This window comes from Mesoplodon bidens, assembly GCF_964165515.1.
Source record: "Mesoplodon bidens genome assembly, chromosome: 19".
In the NCBI taxonomy this organism is placed as follows: domain Eukaryota; kingdom Metazoa; phylum Chordata; class Mammalia; order Artiodactyla; family Ziphiidae; genus Mesoplodon; species Mesoplodon bidens.
The window spans coordinates 49,824,699-49,841,456 of NC_138179.1; the positions used below are offsets into that span (position 1 = coordinate 49,824,699).

At 54.3% G+C, this 16,758-nt stretch overlaps 2 protein-coding genes across 8 annotated transcripts in view; one reads left to right on the plus strand and one right to left on the minus strand.

Annotated features, from left to right (window-relative positions):
- Positions 1-16,758, minus strand: part of LOC308607068 (uncharacterized protein) — a gene marked incomplete at its 5' end in the record, with an annotated part of 96,035 nt that overhangs the window by 3,693 nt on the left and 75,584 nt on the right. The gene's annotated exons all lie outside the window — the stretch shown is intronic.
- Positions 11,079-16,384, plus strand: SLC25A39 (solute carrier family 25 member 39). 7 transcript variants are annotated; one of them, XM_081218863.1, is made up of 13 exons: positions 12,031-12,163; positions 12,453-12,559; positions 13,044-13,143; positions 13,264-13,323; positions 13,421-13,480; positions 13,731-13,864; positions 14,203-14,270; positions 14,413-14,537; positions 14,716-14,889; positions 15,207-15,316; positions 15,531-15,612; positions 15,691-15,771; positions 15,865-16,384. In XM_081218863.1, the coding sequence occupies exons 3-13, from the start codon at positions 13,059-13,061 to the stop codon at positions 15,978-15,980; spliced, it is 1,095 nt and encodes a 364-aa protein (XP_081074989.1). In that variant the 5' UTR covers positions 12,031-12,163; positions 12,453-12,559; positions 13,044-13,058; the 3' UTR covers positions 15,981-16,384. The 7 variants fall into 7 exon arrangements, with proteins under 7 accessions (XP_081074991.1, XP_081074990.1, XP_081074989.1 ...); XM_081218867.1 differs by having other exon boundaries at positions 13,755-13,864; XM_081218868.1 differs by having other exon boundaries at positions 13,436-13,480; positions 13,755-13,864.

Genomic DNA, 16,758 nt, shown 5'->3' on the forward strand with positions numbered 1-16,758 from the left:
AGTGGAGAGAGGAATGGGGGAGGGGCAATATAGGGGATTAAGAGGTACAGACTATTATATATAAAATAAGCTCCAAGAATGTATTGTACAACACAGGAAATATAGCCAATATTTTATAATAACTATAAGTGAAGTATAACCTTTAAAAACTGTTAATCACTACATTGTACACCTGTAACTTACATGATATTGTATAGTTGATACAGTACATCAACTGTGGTTCAATAATAAAAAAAACTAACCATCACATTATCCCTTGTTCATTTTTCTCCCGTGTTTCTTTTTCTTGTTGAACTGTGGGAGCTCTTTACGTAGTCTGGGTATTATATACATTGCAGATATTTCCTCCCAATCTGTCATTTGTCTTTTATCTTTGTTTATGGTATCTTTTTTTTTTTTTTTTTTTTTTTTTTTTTTTTTTTTGCTGTACGCGGGCCTCTCACTGTTGTGGCCTCTCCCATTGCGGAGCACAGGCTCCGGACGCACAGGCTCAGCGTCCATGGCTCACGGGCCTAGCGGCTCCACGGAATGTGGGATCTTCCCGGACCGGGGCACGAACCCGTGTCCCCTGCATCGGCAGGCGGACTCTCAACCACTGCGCCACCAGGGAAGCCCTATGGTATCTTTTGTGGTCAGAAGTTGTGTTGTTATGTCATCTGAAATCCAGCAATCGATCTTTTCCTTTGTGGCTTCTGGCTTCCTGCAGCCCACACTTGCTTAAGAAGTTAGAAATATGTTCTTCCTGGTCTGTGACAGTTCCTGCTGTGGTCCCACCTCGGATGCCAGCACTACCCTGGATTGAGGCACCACAGTGATAGGAGATTCCGCTGAGAGACCTGACATGAAGAGAACCCCGGATGTGACCCTGGCTAAGAGGTTCCTCCAGGTCAGGGTTGGACAGCTTCCCTCTCTCTCCCTCTTTCTGCTTCTTTCAGCCTCTCCCCAGTGCTTCCCATCACCCCTTCAGGGTTTTCTTCATTCAGACTTCCAGTTCTGCTCTCATAGAAGAGTCACAGCTGCCCCAGGGCCAAGGGCCTTTCCCCCCAAGATCTTGAATTGCCCGATAAAACATCGGATGCCCAGTTAAGTTTGAATTTCAAATAAAGACAAAAATTTTAAGCATAACTATGTCCCATGCAATCGGGGGGCCAGGTGCTCTAGGTGTGTGTAGGGAAGACGTAGTAGGTTGGCTCTAGGCAGGGAAAAAGAGGTTTAATTCCACCTTGGGGGCACTTTTTTTTTTTTTGCGGTACGCGGGCCTCTCACTGTTGTGGCCTCTGCCGTTGCGGAGCCCAGGCTCCGGACGCGCAGGCTCAGCGGCCATGGCTCACGGGCTCAGCCGCTCCGCGGCATGTGGGATCTTCGCGGACCGGGGCACGAACCCATGTCCCCTGCAACGACAGGCAGACTCTCAACCACTGCGCCACTGGGGAAGCCTCCATGCAATATTTGACACATACTTAACACTTAAAAATTAATCCCTGGGAGTTACCTGGTGACCTAGTGGTTAGGATCCAGGCTTTCACTGCCGGGGCCCGGGTTCAGTCCCTCGTTGGGGAACTGAGATCCCTCAAGCTGTGCAGTGTGGCCAAAAAGAAAAAAATATATTATTCCTTGTGTATCTGAAATTCAAATTTAACTGGGCATCTTATATTTTTATTTCCTAAATCTGGCAGCCCTGAACACTAAGGTTGGAGCGAGGGCACAGAAAGAGCCCCTGCCTCATGCACACCTCCTCCTTCCTTCCCCATCCTGCCTGAGTCACCTTAGGGTGAGTAAGCGTTGCCCCAGTTGCTCAGGCGCCTGCCCTCCTCATCGGGCACCTGACTGGTGTCTGTGGGGCTCTGCTGGGCCCTCCAGCCTGCCTGGGTAGGTGTGGGGGAGGGGAGGCAGGAGCAGGCCAGTGCCCAGGCCAGAGGCTGTGGCAGGATCTTTGGCAACAGAGACACCAGACCTGGATTCCTGACCTAGCACAGGTCATGAACTTGCCCAGTGCCAGTGGGCAGGCCCCTTCCCGCATTGTTTTTTAATCAATTACTATTTTTAACAAAGTATACCATGCAAATAAATTTTAGTCAAGTTATAACACAAAGCAGCACTCTTTTTTTTTTTTTTTTTTTTTTTTTTTTGGCTGTGCTGCATGGCATGCGGGATCTTAGTTCCCTGACCAGGGATTGAACCCGTGCCCCTTGCAGTGGAAGCTCGGAGTCCTGACCACTGGACTGCCAGGGAAGTCCCAACAAAAGCAGCACTCTTATCCTCTCTCTTTTCCTACACCAGGCTTCCACTTTCAAACCCTTTAACCGTTTCTTCTGTGACTTTCCCTTGTGTGCTTGTATGTGAATTCTTAATTCGCCTTTGGCCTCAGTGTGTTCATCTGAGCAGTGGGTGAGCACTGCCCTGCTCTCTGTCCACTGGGAGATTCAGAGTCTACACTGAGCTGTGGCGACTCCACCCGGCCCCGGGTGCAGGTAGACTGATGCTGGATGGTATCTTTAAATCCAACTGTGGGGTGCAGGATACAGGGTAGGGGTTCAGCGGGAGGGAAGAGAGGGGAGAAGGGGGAAGGCAGGTAGGGGAGGTGGATTACTTGGCTTTGCCCTGTAATGGAGGGAGCTTCAGGGATCCTGATGTGCAGGTCTGAGAGCCCCTCATCTCGCTGAACCCCCTTTCTATGCAACGAGGAACCTACGCTCAGCGAGGAAACTCCTCTCCGCTCCCCTTCCCTCTTACAAGCTGTGTGACTTGACTTAACCTCTCTGCCTCAGCGTCCTGGTCTTTATGTTGAGGACACGACAATAAGGCGCTTCCCTCGGGAATGAGATGATGCCTGCAGAGCCCTCAGCTCAGGGCCTAAGCCAAGTATGTGCTCAGTTAAGGAAGCTGCCACCGTTGGTTGTAGTGATTCCTCCCCTTGGGACCTCCCCAGCTCCCCCTCACACATACCTTAGCCTGGGAGACCGCCCACCCACCCCTCAGCCCACCTCACCCTCTCCTCTCGAGCCATGGCCCGTGTAAGTCTCTTCCCAGTAATCCACCTGGACCCCCACGTGGCTGCACCGCATGGCATCCTTCTGGCCCAGGGTCCAGAACTCTGTCCAGGAGGGTCTATTTGTACCTGGTCCATTTCAGACTCCTGAGAAGGGCACCCCATCAGACTGAAAACATCAGGATCCCTCAGCCAGACCAGGGCAGAGGGGGCAAAGGAAGACTCAACCCCTCAGGGATGGGGTCGGGGCAGGGAGACACAGGGTAGGGTGAGCTGGGTTGAATTCTCTTCTCGCATCCAGATGTGGAGTCAGCATCTGCCTTCTGTGGGAGAGGAAGGCACATTCCCAGGTCAAACTTTCAGTTTCTTATGTTCTGAGAGCAGTGGGGTGATCCAGAGAAGAACTTCCTGGTAGAGGCAAGGACTGACCCCAGCGAGTCTCCAGAAAGCCCGATTGGCCTCTGGGACAGGCAGGTGGCAGGTGCTGGAGGAACAGGAGCCAGCTCTTTCCTGGAAACCTGGGCAGTGGGCTGGCATCTGGGCAGTGGGACCTCGTCTTTGCCTGTTGATCTCAAATTCCAGCTCGGCCTCTTCCCAGCTGGGTGACTTTGGCTTATTTTTTTGACCTCAATGCCCTCATCTGTGAAATAGAGTAACTGTATTATAATTACCTGCCAGGGTTTCAGGAGGAGAGACTGTGCTTGCACACGTATGTAAAGCACCAAGCTCAGGGGACTTCCCTGGCGGTGCAGTAGTTAAGACTCCACACTTGCAATGCAGGGGGCGCGGGTTCGATCCCTGGTCGGGGAGCTAAGGTTCCACACGCCACACACGGCCGAGGAAACGAGGCACCAGGCTCGTAGTCGAGCCCCATAAGTTGTCACCTCCTCCTCCACTACTCCTACGATCGGGACAAGTTCGACAAACTGCATCTATTCGGGACTAAAATTCATTTTCCTATTAAAATTTACAAAATCAATGATGTAAAATCTGATGCCACTCAAATGACAAAGAAAACATCCAGCCAAACCCAAGACAGGGGCTCAGATCCTCCAAACCCTTCTGAAGCTCCTTCAGGGTGCTGGCCCTGCACCGCGTCTAAGGACACCCCGTCCCTCCCCTGGAAGGCGTGGGAGGGGCTGGGCCCCGATGGTGGTCGGGCCAGTGTCATACCTCCCTGTGGGTACAGGGAGAAACTTTCCCCATCCTGTGCCTTTTTCTGAACTTGAGAATGCCCTGGGGGCAGCTGTGCCCCTCCGTGGTTGCTGCATTGCCTGTGGACTCCAGGAGTTGGAGCCTAGCTGTCGTCAAGGGCAGCAAGTGGACAGGTTGGGTCATGGAAATGGAAGGAGAGCTTGGGCTGTGGGCACTGTTGACTCGTTGACTGTTAGGGCTGGAATGTTAATGAACTTCGGGGCGGGGCGGGGAGTGGAAAGGAGAAGAATCAGGACCATGTTTTGCCGGCCTCTGTGCCACGTCACCGAGTCCTTCTAAGGACACTGCAGAGTGTTAGCTCCACCTCGCAGATGCACGAGACACTAAGGGTCTTGTCCAGGGTCATCTGGCTACTAAGCGGTGGTGTCAGTATCTGAGTCCAAGTTGATCGGACCTCAGAGCTTTTACCCACATCGCCAGGCTCCACTGGATGATGACGTCAGCTCAGCCTGTCCTCCCTCCTAACCCTTCCAGCCCACCTGAGCTCTCCTGTCCCCTCTCCAGGCAGTTCCCCTAGGGGTCAGGAGACACCCGCTTCAAATCGCTTGGACAGGTCACTTAACTCCTCTGAGATTGTTTCCTCATCTGTAAAATGGGTCCATGATAACCCCCACATGCCCTCTTAAACAGTCATGAGAGGTTCAGATGGGATGATGGATGTAAAGAGATCTTGTAAAGTGGCACATAAAATGGGAGGAATTCTTTTTAGGACATCAAAGAGGTTCCTCTTGTTAATCTGATGATCTGTCTCTGAAGCACTGGGCCAGGGCTTAGGCGAGGAAACTGCCTTCCCCAGAAAATTCAGAGAGGTCAGGTCAGAGTCATCTCCAGGAGCCCAAGGAGGAACAGAGAGAGGAGGCAGCTACATGTAGGGTGGGACAGGAGGAGGGAACTTCCCCCCCTCAGCCCGGGGCACGCTTTCCGGGTCACAAACCTCCTTCACACGCCTCATGTGTCATCTTAAACCTGTCAGCAGTCCCGAAAGGGAAGTAGGGCCGAGAGTGTTATTCTTTCCACTTCAAAAGTGATGAAAACAAGGCCCAGAAAAGAGACAAATTCCCCCAACAAGTTAGCAGAGAAGTCTGTACTCAAATGCACATCGGGGGACTTTAATTCAATTTCTTACGTAGGATGGTTGCTGGTATACTTGATTTCCATGTTTTTAAAAAGTAGGTCTGGGGGCTTCCCTGGTGGCGCGGTGGTTGAGAGTCCGCCTGCTGATGCAAGGGACACGGGTTCGTGCCCCGGTCCGGGAAGATCCCACATGCCACAGAGCGGCTGGGCCCGTGAGCCATGGCCGCTGAGCCTGCGCGTCCGGAGCCTGTGCTCCGCAATGGGAGAGGCCACAACAGTGAGAGGCCCGCGTACCGCAAAAAAAAAAAAAAAAAGTAGGTCTGGCTAATGTTTATTGAGACTCACATTGTGCCAGGTTCTGTACTAAGCTCTCCTTTCATCTTTAACACAGGCTTGCGAGGTAGGTACAGTTATCATCCCCATCTTACAATGAAAGAAGGAAGACTCAGAGGTTAAGCAACTTTCCTGGGGTTGTGTAGTTGGAAAGGGGTGAAGCCAGAAATTGAACACAGGTCTGGTCCAGAGCCTGTGTTCGTAACCATCATAGTTGTTCTTTTCAATGCCAGATTTTCTTTCAGTGTGAGTGCCCAGCTCTCATCTGAGCACCTTCCTTCATCCCAGCCTGCTCGGCCCTCCCTTGGCCTTCACTATGGGTTAATCTCCATCAACGTTTCCTGACCCCCCACTTCTCCCTTGTTCTAGGCCATCTTAGGCCCTCTCCATCATGTGACCTGTTTTAGTGCCTTCACAGATGTCCTTCCTGTCTGCAATTGTCTCGTTTATTTACTTGTTTGTGTGTGTCTCCTGCACTAAAAAGTGTGAGCAGGGACCCAGTGTGGCTTGTTCCCTGCTATATCCCAGTACCTACAACGTTATTTGGCATACAACACTCAAACATTTTTAAAAAGAGAAAAAGAGAGGGAAACATTCAGTAAATCAAAAAGAGAGAGAGAGAGAGGGAGACGAACACAGGTCAGGCCTTTGGTCCAGGCCCAGCTGGGATGGCTCCTCCTCAGTTTGGGTCACTGAGACACGGGCTCAGCCCTGGCATGGCCACGCTTTTCTGGAGGCTGACATGCTCCAGGCAGCCTCGGGCACACTGAGAAGCAGAAACTGAAGCCCCAGAAGGCAATGACACTACATGGGACCCCTGGTGCTTGGTGAGCTCATGAGGTTCTCAACAGAATCAGATCCAAAGTCTTCTTTTGGTAATATAGTTTGTAACTCTCCTTCAATAAATTTTCAGAAGTGAAATTCACAGAGAGTGTAATTTCCTATGCACGTTTTTAAAAATCAGTATTAAATTCAAACCGTAATAGAGAGGAAAAATAAAAGAAAGTAATTTAGAATGAAATAACATGTATTTCTGTGTGTGAAAGCTCAGGCTTGACTCCACGAGAGAACAGAAGCTTGCAGATGCCCATGAATCACTGGTGATGGAGAACCGGAAATGGAGGCTCTGCGCTGGAGTGTTTTGTTAGTAACTCAGCTCACACCAGCCAGGTGGCCAACAGGATGAGATGTTCTGAATGGTGAATGATCCTTGGTAAAGTTCTAACGGAGACAAAGCCACATCTTCCTGAAGATTGCATGGTAGTTTTATTCCTGGGAAATTCTATAGATTATCAATATAAAACCATTTAAAAAGATATGGGTGGGGCTTCCCTGGTGGCGCAGTGGTTGAGAGTCTGCCTGCTGATGCAGGAGACACGGGTTCATGCCCCGGTCCGGGAGGATCCCACATGCCGCGGAGTGGCTGGGCCCGTCAGCCATGGCCGCTGGGCCTGCGCGTCTGGAGCCTGTGCTCCGCAACGGGAGAGGCCACAACAGTGAGAGGCCCGCGTACCGAGAAAAAAAAAAAAAAAGATATGGGTGAAATAGAGCTGGCTTCGAGGTCGGATAATTATGAACAGATTTCTCAAATCCGCAGATGTGGAACCCGCGGATACAGAGGGGCCGACCGTGCTAGGCCATTTTATATAAGGGACTTGAGCATCCCTGGATTTTGGTATCTGCAGGGGCTCCTGGAACCGATCCGCCATGAATACCGAGGGACGACTGTATGTGGTTGTCCAGAAAGACAGAGGAAAGCCGCGAGGTGTACGGGTATAAATCCCTGTTAATGTCAGACTGTCCTACACTTTATAGGACATTGAGCATCCCTGCCCTGACCTCTATCAAATCCCAGGGGCTCTGATCTTGTGACAATCACAAATGGCCTCATAATTTCCCCAAATTTCCCCTAGGGGGCGGTAGAGCTCAGATCGAGAACAACTCCCCGGAATATTCCCCATCGCCCCACTGTTTAATTTAACACTTATCTTTGAGGTTGTTTTACACTCGGAAGTGGGGGTCAGCATCCCTTTCAAGGTGGTATTTGTTATATGGGGATATTGTCAGGCAGTCCCTTTGCATGGCTTTCTGCTGTTACAAACAGGGCTAAGGTAAGGGTGAGTCATTTCGCACATGAACAAGCCAATCAGGGAGGAATGCTTACCAGTGGCCTGGCTGAGTCACAGGGTTGGGCATTTGGAATTTTGATAGCTATGGCCCAAAACTGCCTTCCTTGGGGGTAGATTAATCCACACTCCCCAGCAGAGTAGAGAGTTCTAGGCATCTGGCTGGGGGTTGGGGGGAAGGCAGTTCTGCAGTCTTTGCCAGGACCCTTCACCTCTGGAGGCCACCTCCTCAGACCACACCCAGGGTGCTCCCAATGAAGACTTGGGTGTCCAGAAACTTCCCAGCTCATCTTCTCAAGCCAGGGAGGGGGGGAGACAAGAGAGGCCTTTCCCTGGGTGGGCTGCTTCTAGCTATTACATTTCTTTCTTTCTTTTAAACTTCAAAAAAAAAAAAATACAGGGACCTCCCTGGTGGTCCAGTGGGTAAGACTCCGTGCTCCCAATACAGTGGGCCCAGGTTCGATCCTTGGTCGGGGAACTAGATCCCGCATGCAGACGTGCCTGCTGCAACTAAGACCGGGTGCAGCCTAAATAAATAAATACTTTAAAAAAAAAAAAAAAGATAGCTTTGTTGTTGTGTTTTTTGTTTTTGTTTTGTTTTCTCAGTGCATGGCTTGTGGGATCTTAGTTCCCTGACCAGGGATTGAATCCAGGCCACCGAAGTGAAAGCCCCGATTCCTAACCACTGGACCACCAGGGAATCCCCAGCTTTGTTGCTTTCTGATTCTATACATAATATATATGTATTTCAGAGGGAGAAATCCCTTTCCCCACCAACTTTTTATTTTAAAACCTTTTAAAACTTCAGAAAAATTGCAAGAATGGTACAAGGAGCACCATATACCCTTCACTTTGATCTACAGTTGTTCCCATTTTGCTACATTGGCTTTATCTTTTTATTTTTGCTGAACCCTTTGGGACAGTTGCAGACATTTGCACTAAACACTCAGTGTGCATTTCCTAAGAACAAGGACGTTCCCCTACAAAACCACTGTATGGTTATCACACTCAAGAAATTTAATGTTAATGAAGTAATACCAACTATACAGGCTTTATTCAGTTTTCTCCAGTTGTCACAATAAAGTCCTCTATAACTTCCCCACCCCTCCCTGCCCACAGGGCCCAATCAAAGATCTGACTTGGCATTTAACTTGAGGCCTAGAGTTTGGATTTCTCTTCTCTGGTTCAGTGGTCCTGCAGCCTGGGGCCTTGCCTACAGGAAGGCACCTCTGGGTGGGAACGGTTCAGGCCCTGAACTCAGAGGTGCTGGTAGAGTCCACGGGAGGGACCTGAGCCCTACTTCAGCCCCATAAATGTCTTCCTAGGCCCTGGGGGTGCAAGCTGGGGCTTGCCCTGGAAGAATTCAGCCTTACAATAAACTATCTTCTGTTTACCTCGCTTGCTAGGCAAGGACTTGTCCATCAGTCCCTGAGATAATCCCTGGGGCTGGTACTATTTGCTCCCCTTTTACAGTTGAAAGGAGTTTCTGTTTTTCCATCTGACAAGGAGGCCCGTGATGGCCACATGGAGCCACATGCTGCCTCTAGTAGGACCACTGGGTGCGTGGTCAGCGTGAACCGCAGCTGAGACAGCCAGGACAGTGGCCACCTCCTCCTCAGACCTCTAGGCTTGCTTCTCAGGTCAGGCCAGTCTAGCCAGAGCCCCACAGGTTCATGGGCATCTCAAGGCTCTGGATCCACCCTGCAGTCGCTATGATCGTCCTTGGACGACACCTCCACCAGCTCCAGTGGTGGATAACTTCTGCCTTCTGCCCAGACTGTTGCCAGCATGCTGGCCTTCGGTTATACCAAGGTTTTCTCAGCCTCCAAGCATTTACATGTAGGGGATGGCAGGGAGTGAGATCTATTCAGCTCTGGGTGGGACTACAGAACTGTTGGTCGACTCAGCTTTTCACAGACATGACTTTAGCTAAGAGTCTGTAAATTAGCAGGATGGGTAACTCATCCTCATTTTCAGTTGAGGAAACTGAGGTGTAGTGACAAATCTCAAAGGCATCCTATTGCAAGAAGAAAACCAGAAATGGAGTGCAAGTCCCTCACTCTACTGTGAAGGAAACTGAGGCTCAGAGGTTACCATGTTTGATTCCTGGCTGTGCTACTTTGCTCTGGGGAAGAAGGCGTGTAAAGAGTTATCACTATCTGTGCCTGCATTTAGAGGCAGAGGTGGGACCAGAATCCTGGTTGCTCTAAAGACCCTTTCCAGAACTTTCTGTGCCACAGGTCCTGGAGCGGGGCGGGGGTGGGGGCAATCAGTAATAATAGTAATGGTCACCAACTGCTTGCCAAGTGCCAGACAGGGCTCTAAGCACTTTAGAGCTATTAACTCATTACATCCTCAAATTCCCATGAGGCAGGGGTATTTTGATCCCCATCAGCTCATTTATAAATGGGTGGAATGAAGGCTTAAAGGACTCCAGATACTTGCTAGAGGTCCCACAGCTGCTGCAGCAGGCAGCCCAGATTGGAACCATGTCCCGCCCTCCCAGTGCTCTGATCTGGAGGCAGGTAAGTAGTGCAGCCCCACCACACTGTATCTTAGAGTTCTTGGGGCCTGAGGCCTGAGTAAACATTTGCAGGGAGCAGAGAGCCCTGGCTGAGAATGGGATGGGATGGGAGATCCTCTGGACTCGGGTAGGAGGGGGTTTGAATTCTAGCTCTTTCATTTGTGTGATCTTGGTGCAACTTGACCTCTGGGGTCGCCATTTTCTCATGTGAAATATGGGAGAGTGCGTAGGAGAAGTCTGGATTCTACTCCACACCAGGAGTCATTACACACAAGGACCTCAGTTTCCTCCTCTGTAAAATGGGGGGGGGCAGTTATCTCTTGGCTGATAGCTGTGAAACTGTGTAAGTCATAACTTTGAGGGAGTAAAGGACCCTAATAGGGGCTGGGTTCTCGCCCTGTCAGTTTAGAAAATTATTTTGTGTCATTTCAGAATTCAGTTGGTATGGGAAGGGCATGTAAAGGGCGCCTTCTCTCAGGGCCCTTTTGATCAGCAGCACTTCACGGGTCACTCCCCGCCCCCCATTTCGGGCTTCCTAGCGGTGGAGAGCCGCAAAGTCTTTTCTCAGGGAAAGCACACGGTTGGCCCCTTGGAACCCACGTGCTAATCCGGCGTGCACCGGCTGGCTGGGCGACTCCAGGCTCGGACGCGACCATTCTGGGGGTGAGGGGCGGAAGAGCTGGTGACGTCAAAGGCACGGCCTACCCTTCTTAAAGGCGCAGGCTCGCAGCCGGTGTTCTTTTTTCTCTTAGGACACTCTCGCCGCACGAAAGTTTTAAAAGCGAGGCAGCTGATGGGGTCTCGGGTGCGGGGCTGGCCCGGGACAGAAATGCGGCTCCTGAGAAGCGGGATCAGAGACGTCCAGGATTAACGCCCACCTGTCACCCGGGGAGGCAATGGGGTGCGGGGGAGGTACTTGTCCAGTTCTTAACTTTAAGCCTCAGTTTCGTGTTCTGTAAAACGGGGTTAATAATGATCTACTTCTAGAAGTTCTGAGACGTAGAAGAAATAGGTTTCGTGAGAGTACCCAACACAGAAATATCGATCTCCTTCTCCCCTACTCAATCCTATTCCTGTGCGAAGGAGGAATCCGAGACCCAGAGCGGTGTAGTAACTTGCCCAGGGTCACAGGGAGGTGGGATGAAGCCGAGGTTAAACCCGGTTGAACCCACGTCTCCCGGCTCCCGGGCCAGCCTTTCCTCTTTGTCCAGCCTGCCTGGCCCGGGTTACTTACTCGTCAACTTCACTACCCACACCTTCAGGGTACCCCTCAGTTTTGTCAAGTGGTTTTGCAGTTGCAGTCTCGATGGACTGTTAAATAGAGACGACCCTGTTTGATACGGTCGCCACGAAATTGTAAAATCTCAGCAAAGAGCCCGATGGGTTAATGTTTGTCAGCACTATTTCATCGCCCCCTGTGGCCTTGGAAGAACTGATTCAAACCCCCGCCGCCAAACAAATGAGGAAAATGGGGAGACTGCTTTACCCACGTTCGTCTAGAAAGTTTGCGGGAGCAGCGCTCGGCCGGGATGCTGGCGGGGTGGTGTTGGCGACAATACGCTGTCAAGTACGGTGCTACGGCCAGGTCAAGCGCGGCGTGGAGACTCGCGACCTTGGGTGCGCGGGCCCGGCGGGGCACCCGCGGCGCGGGGCCGGGTTAGCGCGGGGCCCAGAGGAGGCCGCGAGTGGGCGGGCCGGCCTCACTCCGGGCAGGCGGCCGGTCGGCCCGTGGGGGGGGGGGCGGGGCCTCGCGGCGCCGTCCAGGGGCGGGACGGGCTCGTCCAGTTTCCGAGTCGGCCTTGGTGCCTAGCGAGCGCGCGCGGAGCCGGTCCCGGCCGCGGAGCCGCTATGGGCCCGCTCGGCCCCGGGCGCCGCGCCGCGCAAGCACCGGCCTAGAGCCAGGTGGGCGGGGCTGGACTTGGGCTGAGGGTCCGGCGGGGGGCGGAGGCGGGAGTCGGGTCTCTGGGGGTCCCGGGGAGCCTGAGCCGGGCCTGGATGGGGGCCGGGAGTCGCGGGCCGACCTAGTCGGCCCCACCGAGCGCCCCTTGCGCGCGGGGCCAGAACAGAGAGTGTCGCCGAGGGGCGAAGAGCGATCTTGTCTCCCCATCCCTACTTCCCGCACTCTCGACCGGCCCCCCCGAGAAAGAGATTTTGAGGGAGAGGGAGCAGAGAGATTGTCCTTCCCATCCAGGCTCGGGGCTTGGCCGTCCGGCCTCGGGAGGACGGGTGCGGGGGAGGGTCGGGCACCCCCGCCTGCAGTCCCAGAAAGTGGACGGACGGACCCTTCGCCGCCCTCAGGTTTGTTACCTTTCCCTCCCTGCCGGGCTCCACCTCTCCACGTCCGGTGACTCGAGGCTCGCATGGGCCCGCCTTGGGGCTGGGTGCTGGAGTGGGGGCGTAGGGGGGGCGGCTCAGGCGTTTTGATCTTTGGGCCCCCAGGCCGTCCCGGGCACCTGCACTGAAGAGGTGCACAGTAAGCCCGTGTGGCGAGGGTGAGGAATGGCGGTGGGTCATTACCGTCCATTAACTGATGAATGATTCTCCCAGATTCCTTCCTAACTACTTCCACGGTGACCTTGGGCAGGTCACCTCACTCTCTGAGCCTCTTTCCCCTTTGGCAAGGTGGAGTCGACAGTAACTGCTATAAAAAGTGCTTCTGCGAAACTCATAGTGAGTGAGTGGGGTGAGGGTCCAGCTAGTGTCCCCAAGAGCCTCTGCCTCCGTTCTCTCCCTCCCCCTGACTCCGGTTTTGTGCTCCAATTGACTGACGTTTGTTTTTCAGAACTGAAGCTACAAGATGGCTGACCAGGACCCTGGGGGCATTAGTCCCCTCCAACAAATGGTGGCATCCGGCACTGGGGCCGTGGTCACCTCTCTCTTCAGTAAGACCTGGGATGGTGGGGTGGGGGCAGCTGGGAGCTGGGGCAGACCAGAGATTAGGAATGACTTGGCTCTGGATGAGGGGTCGGGGCGGGGCTTTCAGACCTGCCCTCCTCCCCCAGTGACCCCCCTGGACGTGGTGAAGGTACGCTTGCAGTCTCAACGCCCCTCGGGGGCCACTGGTGAGTGTCTGACCCTGAAGCCAATAGGGAGTGGTGCCAGGGATCCCCAGAGATGAGGTCCCTGGGGCAGGTGGGGAACATTTGTGACTTGAGGTAGTGCCTTGTGTTTTAGAGTTGATGTCTTCCTCCAGACTCTGGAGCCTCTCCTACGCCAAATGTGAGTGCCCCACACCACGGGGAACCCATAAGTGTCCTGGGGAGGGATGTCCCAGTCTCCCCAGGGCACACGGGGGCCTCACAGCCACGGACTAGCACACGTTTCTAGATCATATTAGGTAGTCCTCGGTCCTACACAAGAACGGCCACCCAGGGACCCCAGGCTCTGCTGGCCCTCTAGGGATGGGAGCTCACCACCTCCCTGTGAGGTTCCAGGGCTCTGTCATGCTAACGCCCCTCCCCTTCCCCAGTGCCCTCCTCTCTCCAATCCACAGGGAAATGCCTCCTGTACTGCAATGGTGTCCTAGAGCCCCTGTATCTGTGCCCAAATGGTGCCCGCTGTGCCACCTGGTTTCAGGACCCCAGTCGCTTCACTGGCACCGTGGTGAGGAGCAGCTGTGCCCTTAGCTGGGTCTGTTGGCATTCCTGAGGGATTCAGATTGGTCAGGCAGCAGACCCAGGAAAGACCGGGTAGCGCAGAGCACGTAGGGGTGGCCAGTTCAGTTTGGGAAGGGCTTTCCTGAGGAGGTGGGGCCATCACAAGATTTTGAAGGGTGAATAGGAGTCTGTTTGGAGCCAAATAGGGAATTCCATGTGTAGAGGCCTGAGGGGCTACTGGGTAGGAGCGAGGGCATCAGGCTAGGGCCCAGCGTGGGCCAGCCCCACCACAAGCCTTGTTCATGTTCACCCTCCCTCCTCCTGGGCTGGTGTCTGCTTGGCCAGGATGCCTTTGTGAAGATTGTGAGACATGAGGGCACGAGGACCCTGTGGAGCGGCCTCCCAGCCACCCTGTGAGTACCCCAGTTCTGCGTATTGCTTTCCCCTGATACCCCACTGACCCCTTACTCCCCTGTTGGCTGGCTGGGTGGGCAGGGGAAGCTTGGGAGGTTTGGGAACTTCGGGGAGTCTTGGCTAACCTGTTCACACCCCTAGGGTGATGACTGTGCCCGCCACTGCCATCTACTTCACCGCCTACGACCAACTCAAGGCCTTCCTGTGTGGTCGAGCCCTGACCTCTGATCTCTACGCACCCATGGTGGCTGGCGCACTGGCCCGCCGTGAGCACAGCCCTGGGCTTTCCACCTCCCCTTGACCCCACCCGTGCCGGAGCCCAGTCTGGACTCCCAGCTCCAACCTCTGCCAGCCTAGGGGTGGGGGGGACGTTCAAGGCCCCCAGACTCTGGGCAGGCTGCCCCTGGGACCTGTAAACTGACCCCTCCTCACTGGTCCCTGCAGTGGGCACTGTGACTGTGATCAGTCCCCTGGAGCTGGTGCGGACAAAGCTGCAGGCTCAGCATTTGTCATACCGGGAGCTTGGCACCTGCGTCCGAACAGCTGTGGCTCAAGGCGGCTGGCGCTCACTGTGGCTGGGCTGGGGTCCCACTGCCCTACGGGATGTGCCCTTCTCAGGTAGGCACCAGGAGTGCAGGGATTGGCGTAAGGGAGCCCAAGAGGTCTACAGCCAAGTCCCAGCTTTGCTACTACTGACCTTGAAGTCACGTAAACTCTCGGAGCCAAGAACATCTCATCTGTGAAGTGGGCCCCAGCAGGCGGGATATTCAGCCAGTTTTCACAAGATACTTCTCTCGCAGAGGGCCTGTTACGGGAACTGGCACGTGGCAGGCAGGCTTCGTAGCTGGGAGGGAGTGGTTGTGATGTAGGTCTGTGAAAGGGGGGGTAGTTTGTGCCCTTCCCATCTCTGATGAGTGAACTCCTGTGCCCCCAAGCTCTGTACTGGTTCAACTATGAGTTGGTGAAGAGCTGGCTGCGTGGGCTCAGGCCGAAGGACCAGACCTCCGTGGGTATCAGCTTTGTGGCTGGCGGCATCTCAGGGACGGTGAGTTAACCAGGCTGGGAGTGTGGCCAGTAGAGGTGTCCTTGGGGTGACCTGAGGGCCGTTGCAGATGCTCCGGAGAAGAGTCCTTGCTTGCCTGTCAAGGAGTGCGCTCCCCCTCCCCTTCTGAAGCTCTAGCTGGGGCTGGCAGACCCTGGCCGCATGCAGGGGATGGGGGTCCTGGGAACGGAGACCAGCCCTCTCCCCACCCCACCAGGTGGCGGCCATCCTGACTCTACCCTTCGACGTGGTGAAGACTCAGCGCCAGGTCGCGCTAGGAGCGGTGGAGGCTGTAAGAGGTGAGGTGCCCTGGCTGGTGCGGGGCGGGGCAGGCGGGGTCCCAGCGGGGTCTTACAGGGTCTCGCCTTGGTTTGCAGTGACGCCCCCGCACGTGGACTCCACTTGGCTGCTGCTGCGGAGAATCCGGGCCGAGTCGGGCACCAGGGGCCTCTTTGCAGGTGAGCGGCTGTGTGTGTGTGTGTCCACGCCCAGGTGGAGGTGGGGCTCCCGGGGACCCGACCTCTGACCCCAGTCTCCCCCTCCCACCGCAGGCTTCCTCCCAAGGATCATCAAGGCCGCCCCGTCCTGTGCCATCATGATCAGCACTTATGAGTTCGGCAAAAACTTCTTCCAGAGGCTCAACCAGGAACAGTTTCTGGGTCCTTGAAAGGAATGAGGGAACAAGGACCCGACCTCTTCCGTGGTGGGAGTGGGGCAGGAGGAGACTGAGCCTGGTGCCTTTTCCTCAGCATTGCGGGGAGGGGCCTCATTTCTCTTTCCTCCCCGCGCTGAGCCCCAGGGGTAGGGGGCTGCCCCTCTGGGCCCACGCCGACCCCTCCTCTCTCAGACCACTTCCTTCCTGCTGCTCCCCATTCCCCAGCCCCAGGAATCATCACGCCCTCCCCTCAAGTTCAAGACCAAATTTGCTATCTTCTCCCCCCCTTCTTTTCCCTGTGGGTTTGCTGTAGCTGGGCCTGCCCCCAGGAGCCGCAGAACCTTGCGCCCGGCATAGTCTGCACCCACCCTTGTTAACTCCTTGAGTCTAAAGATGATAAACTTCTTTCCACTGCCTCTGATTGTGGGGGTCTGTGGGGAGGGTGGGAAGCAGGATTTGGTGAGTGATTTGCACAGAAGAAGGCTGGAAGGGACCTTGATGTTGGCTTTGGCTGCCCAGGTGGCACCCATATAGAGGACCCCTCCCACAGTGTAGTGAGAGCAGGTGGGGATAAGGACCCAGAGTTGAGAAGGTGGTGAGACCTCTCCCCAAGGGTACACTTAAGTGACAACCCAGGAGGGAGGGTGGCTTCACTGCCAGGCTTTGGCCTAATGGAAGGGTCTGGATCTCTAGGCCAAAGCTGTATTGCTCAGGATGATGGAAGGGAAACGGGGCCCTGCCACGCCTTGCCTTCTCCATCCTGCCACCCAGGATGTCCAGCATCTTCTTT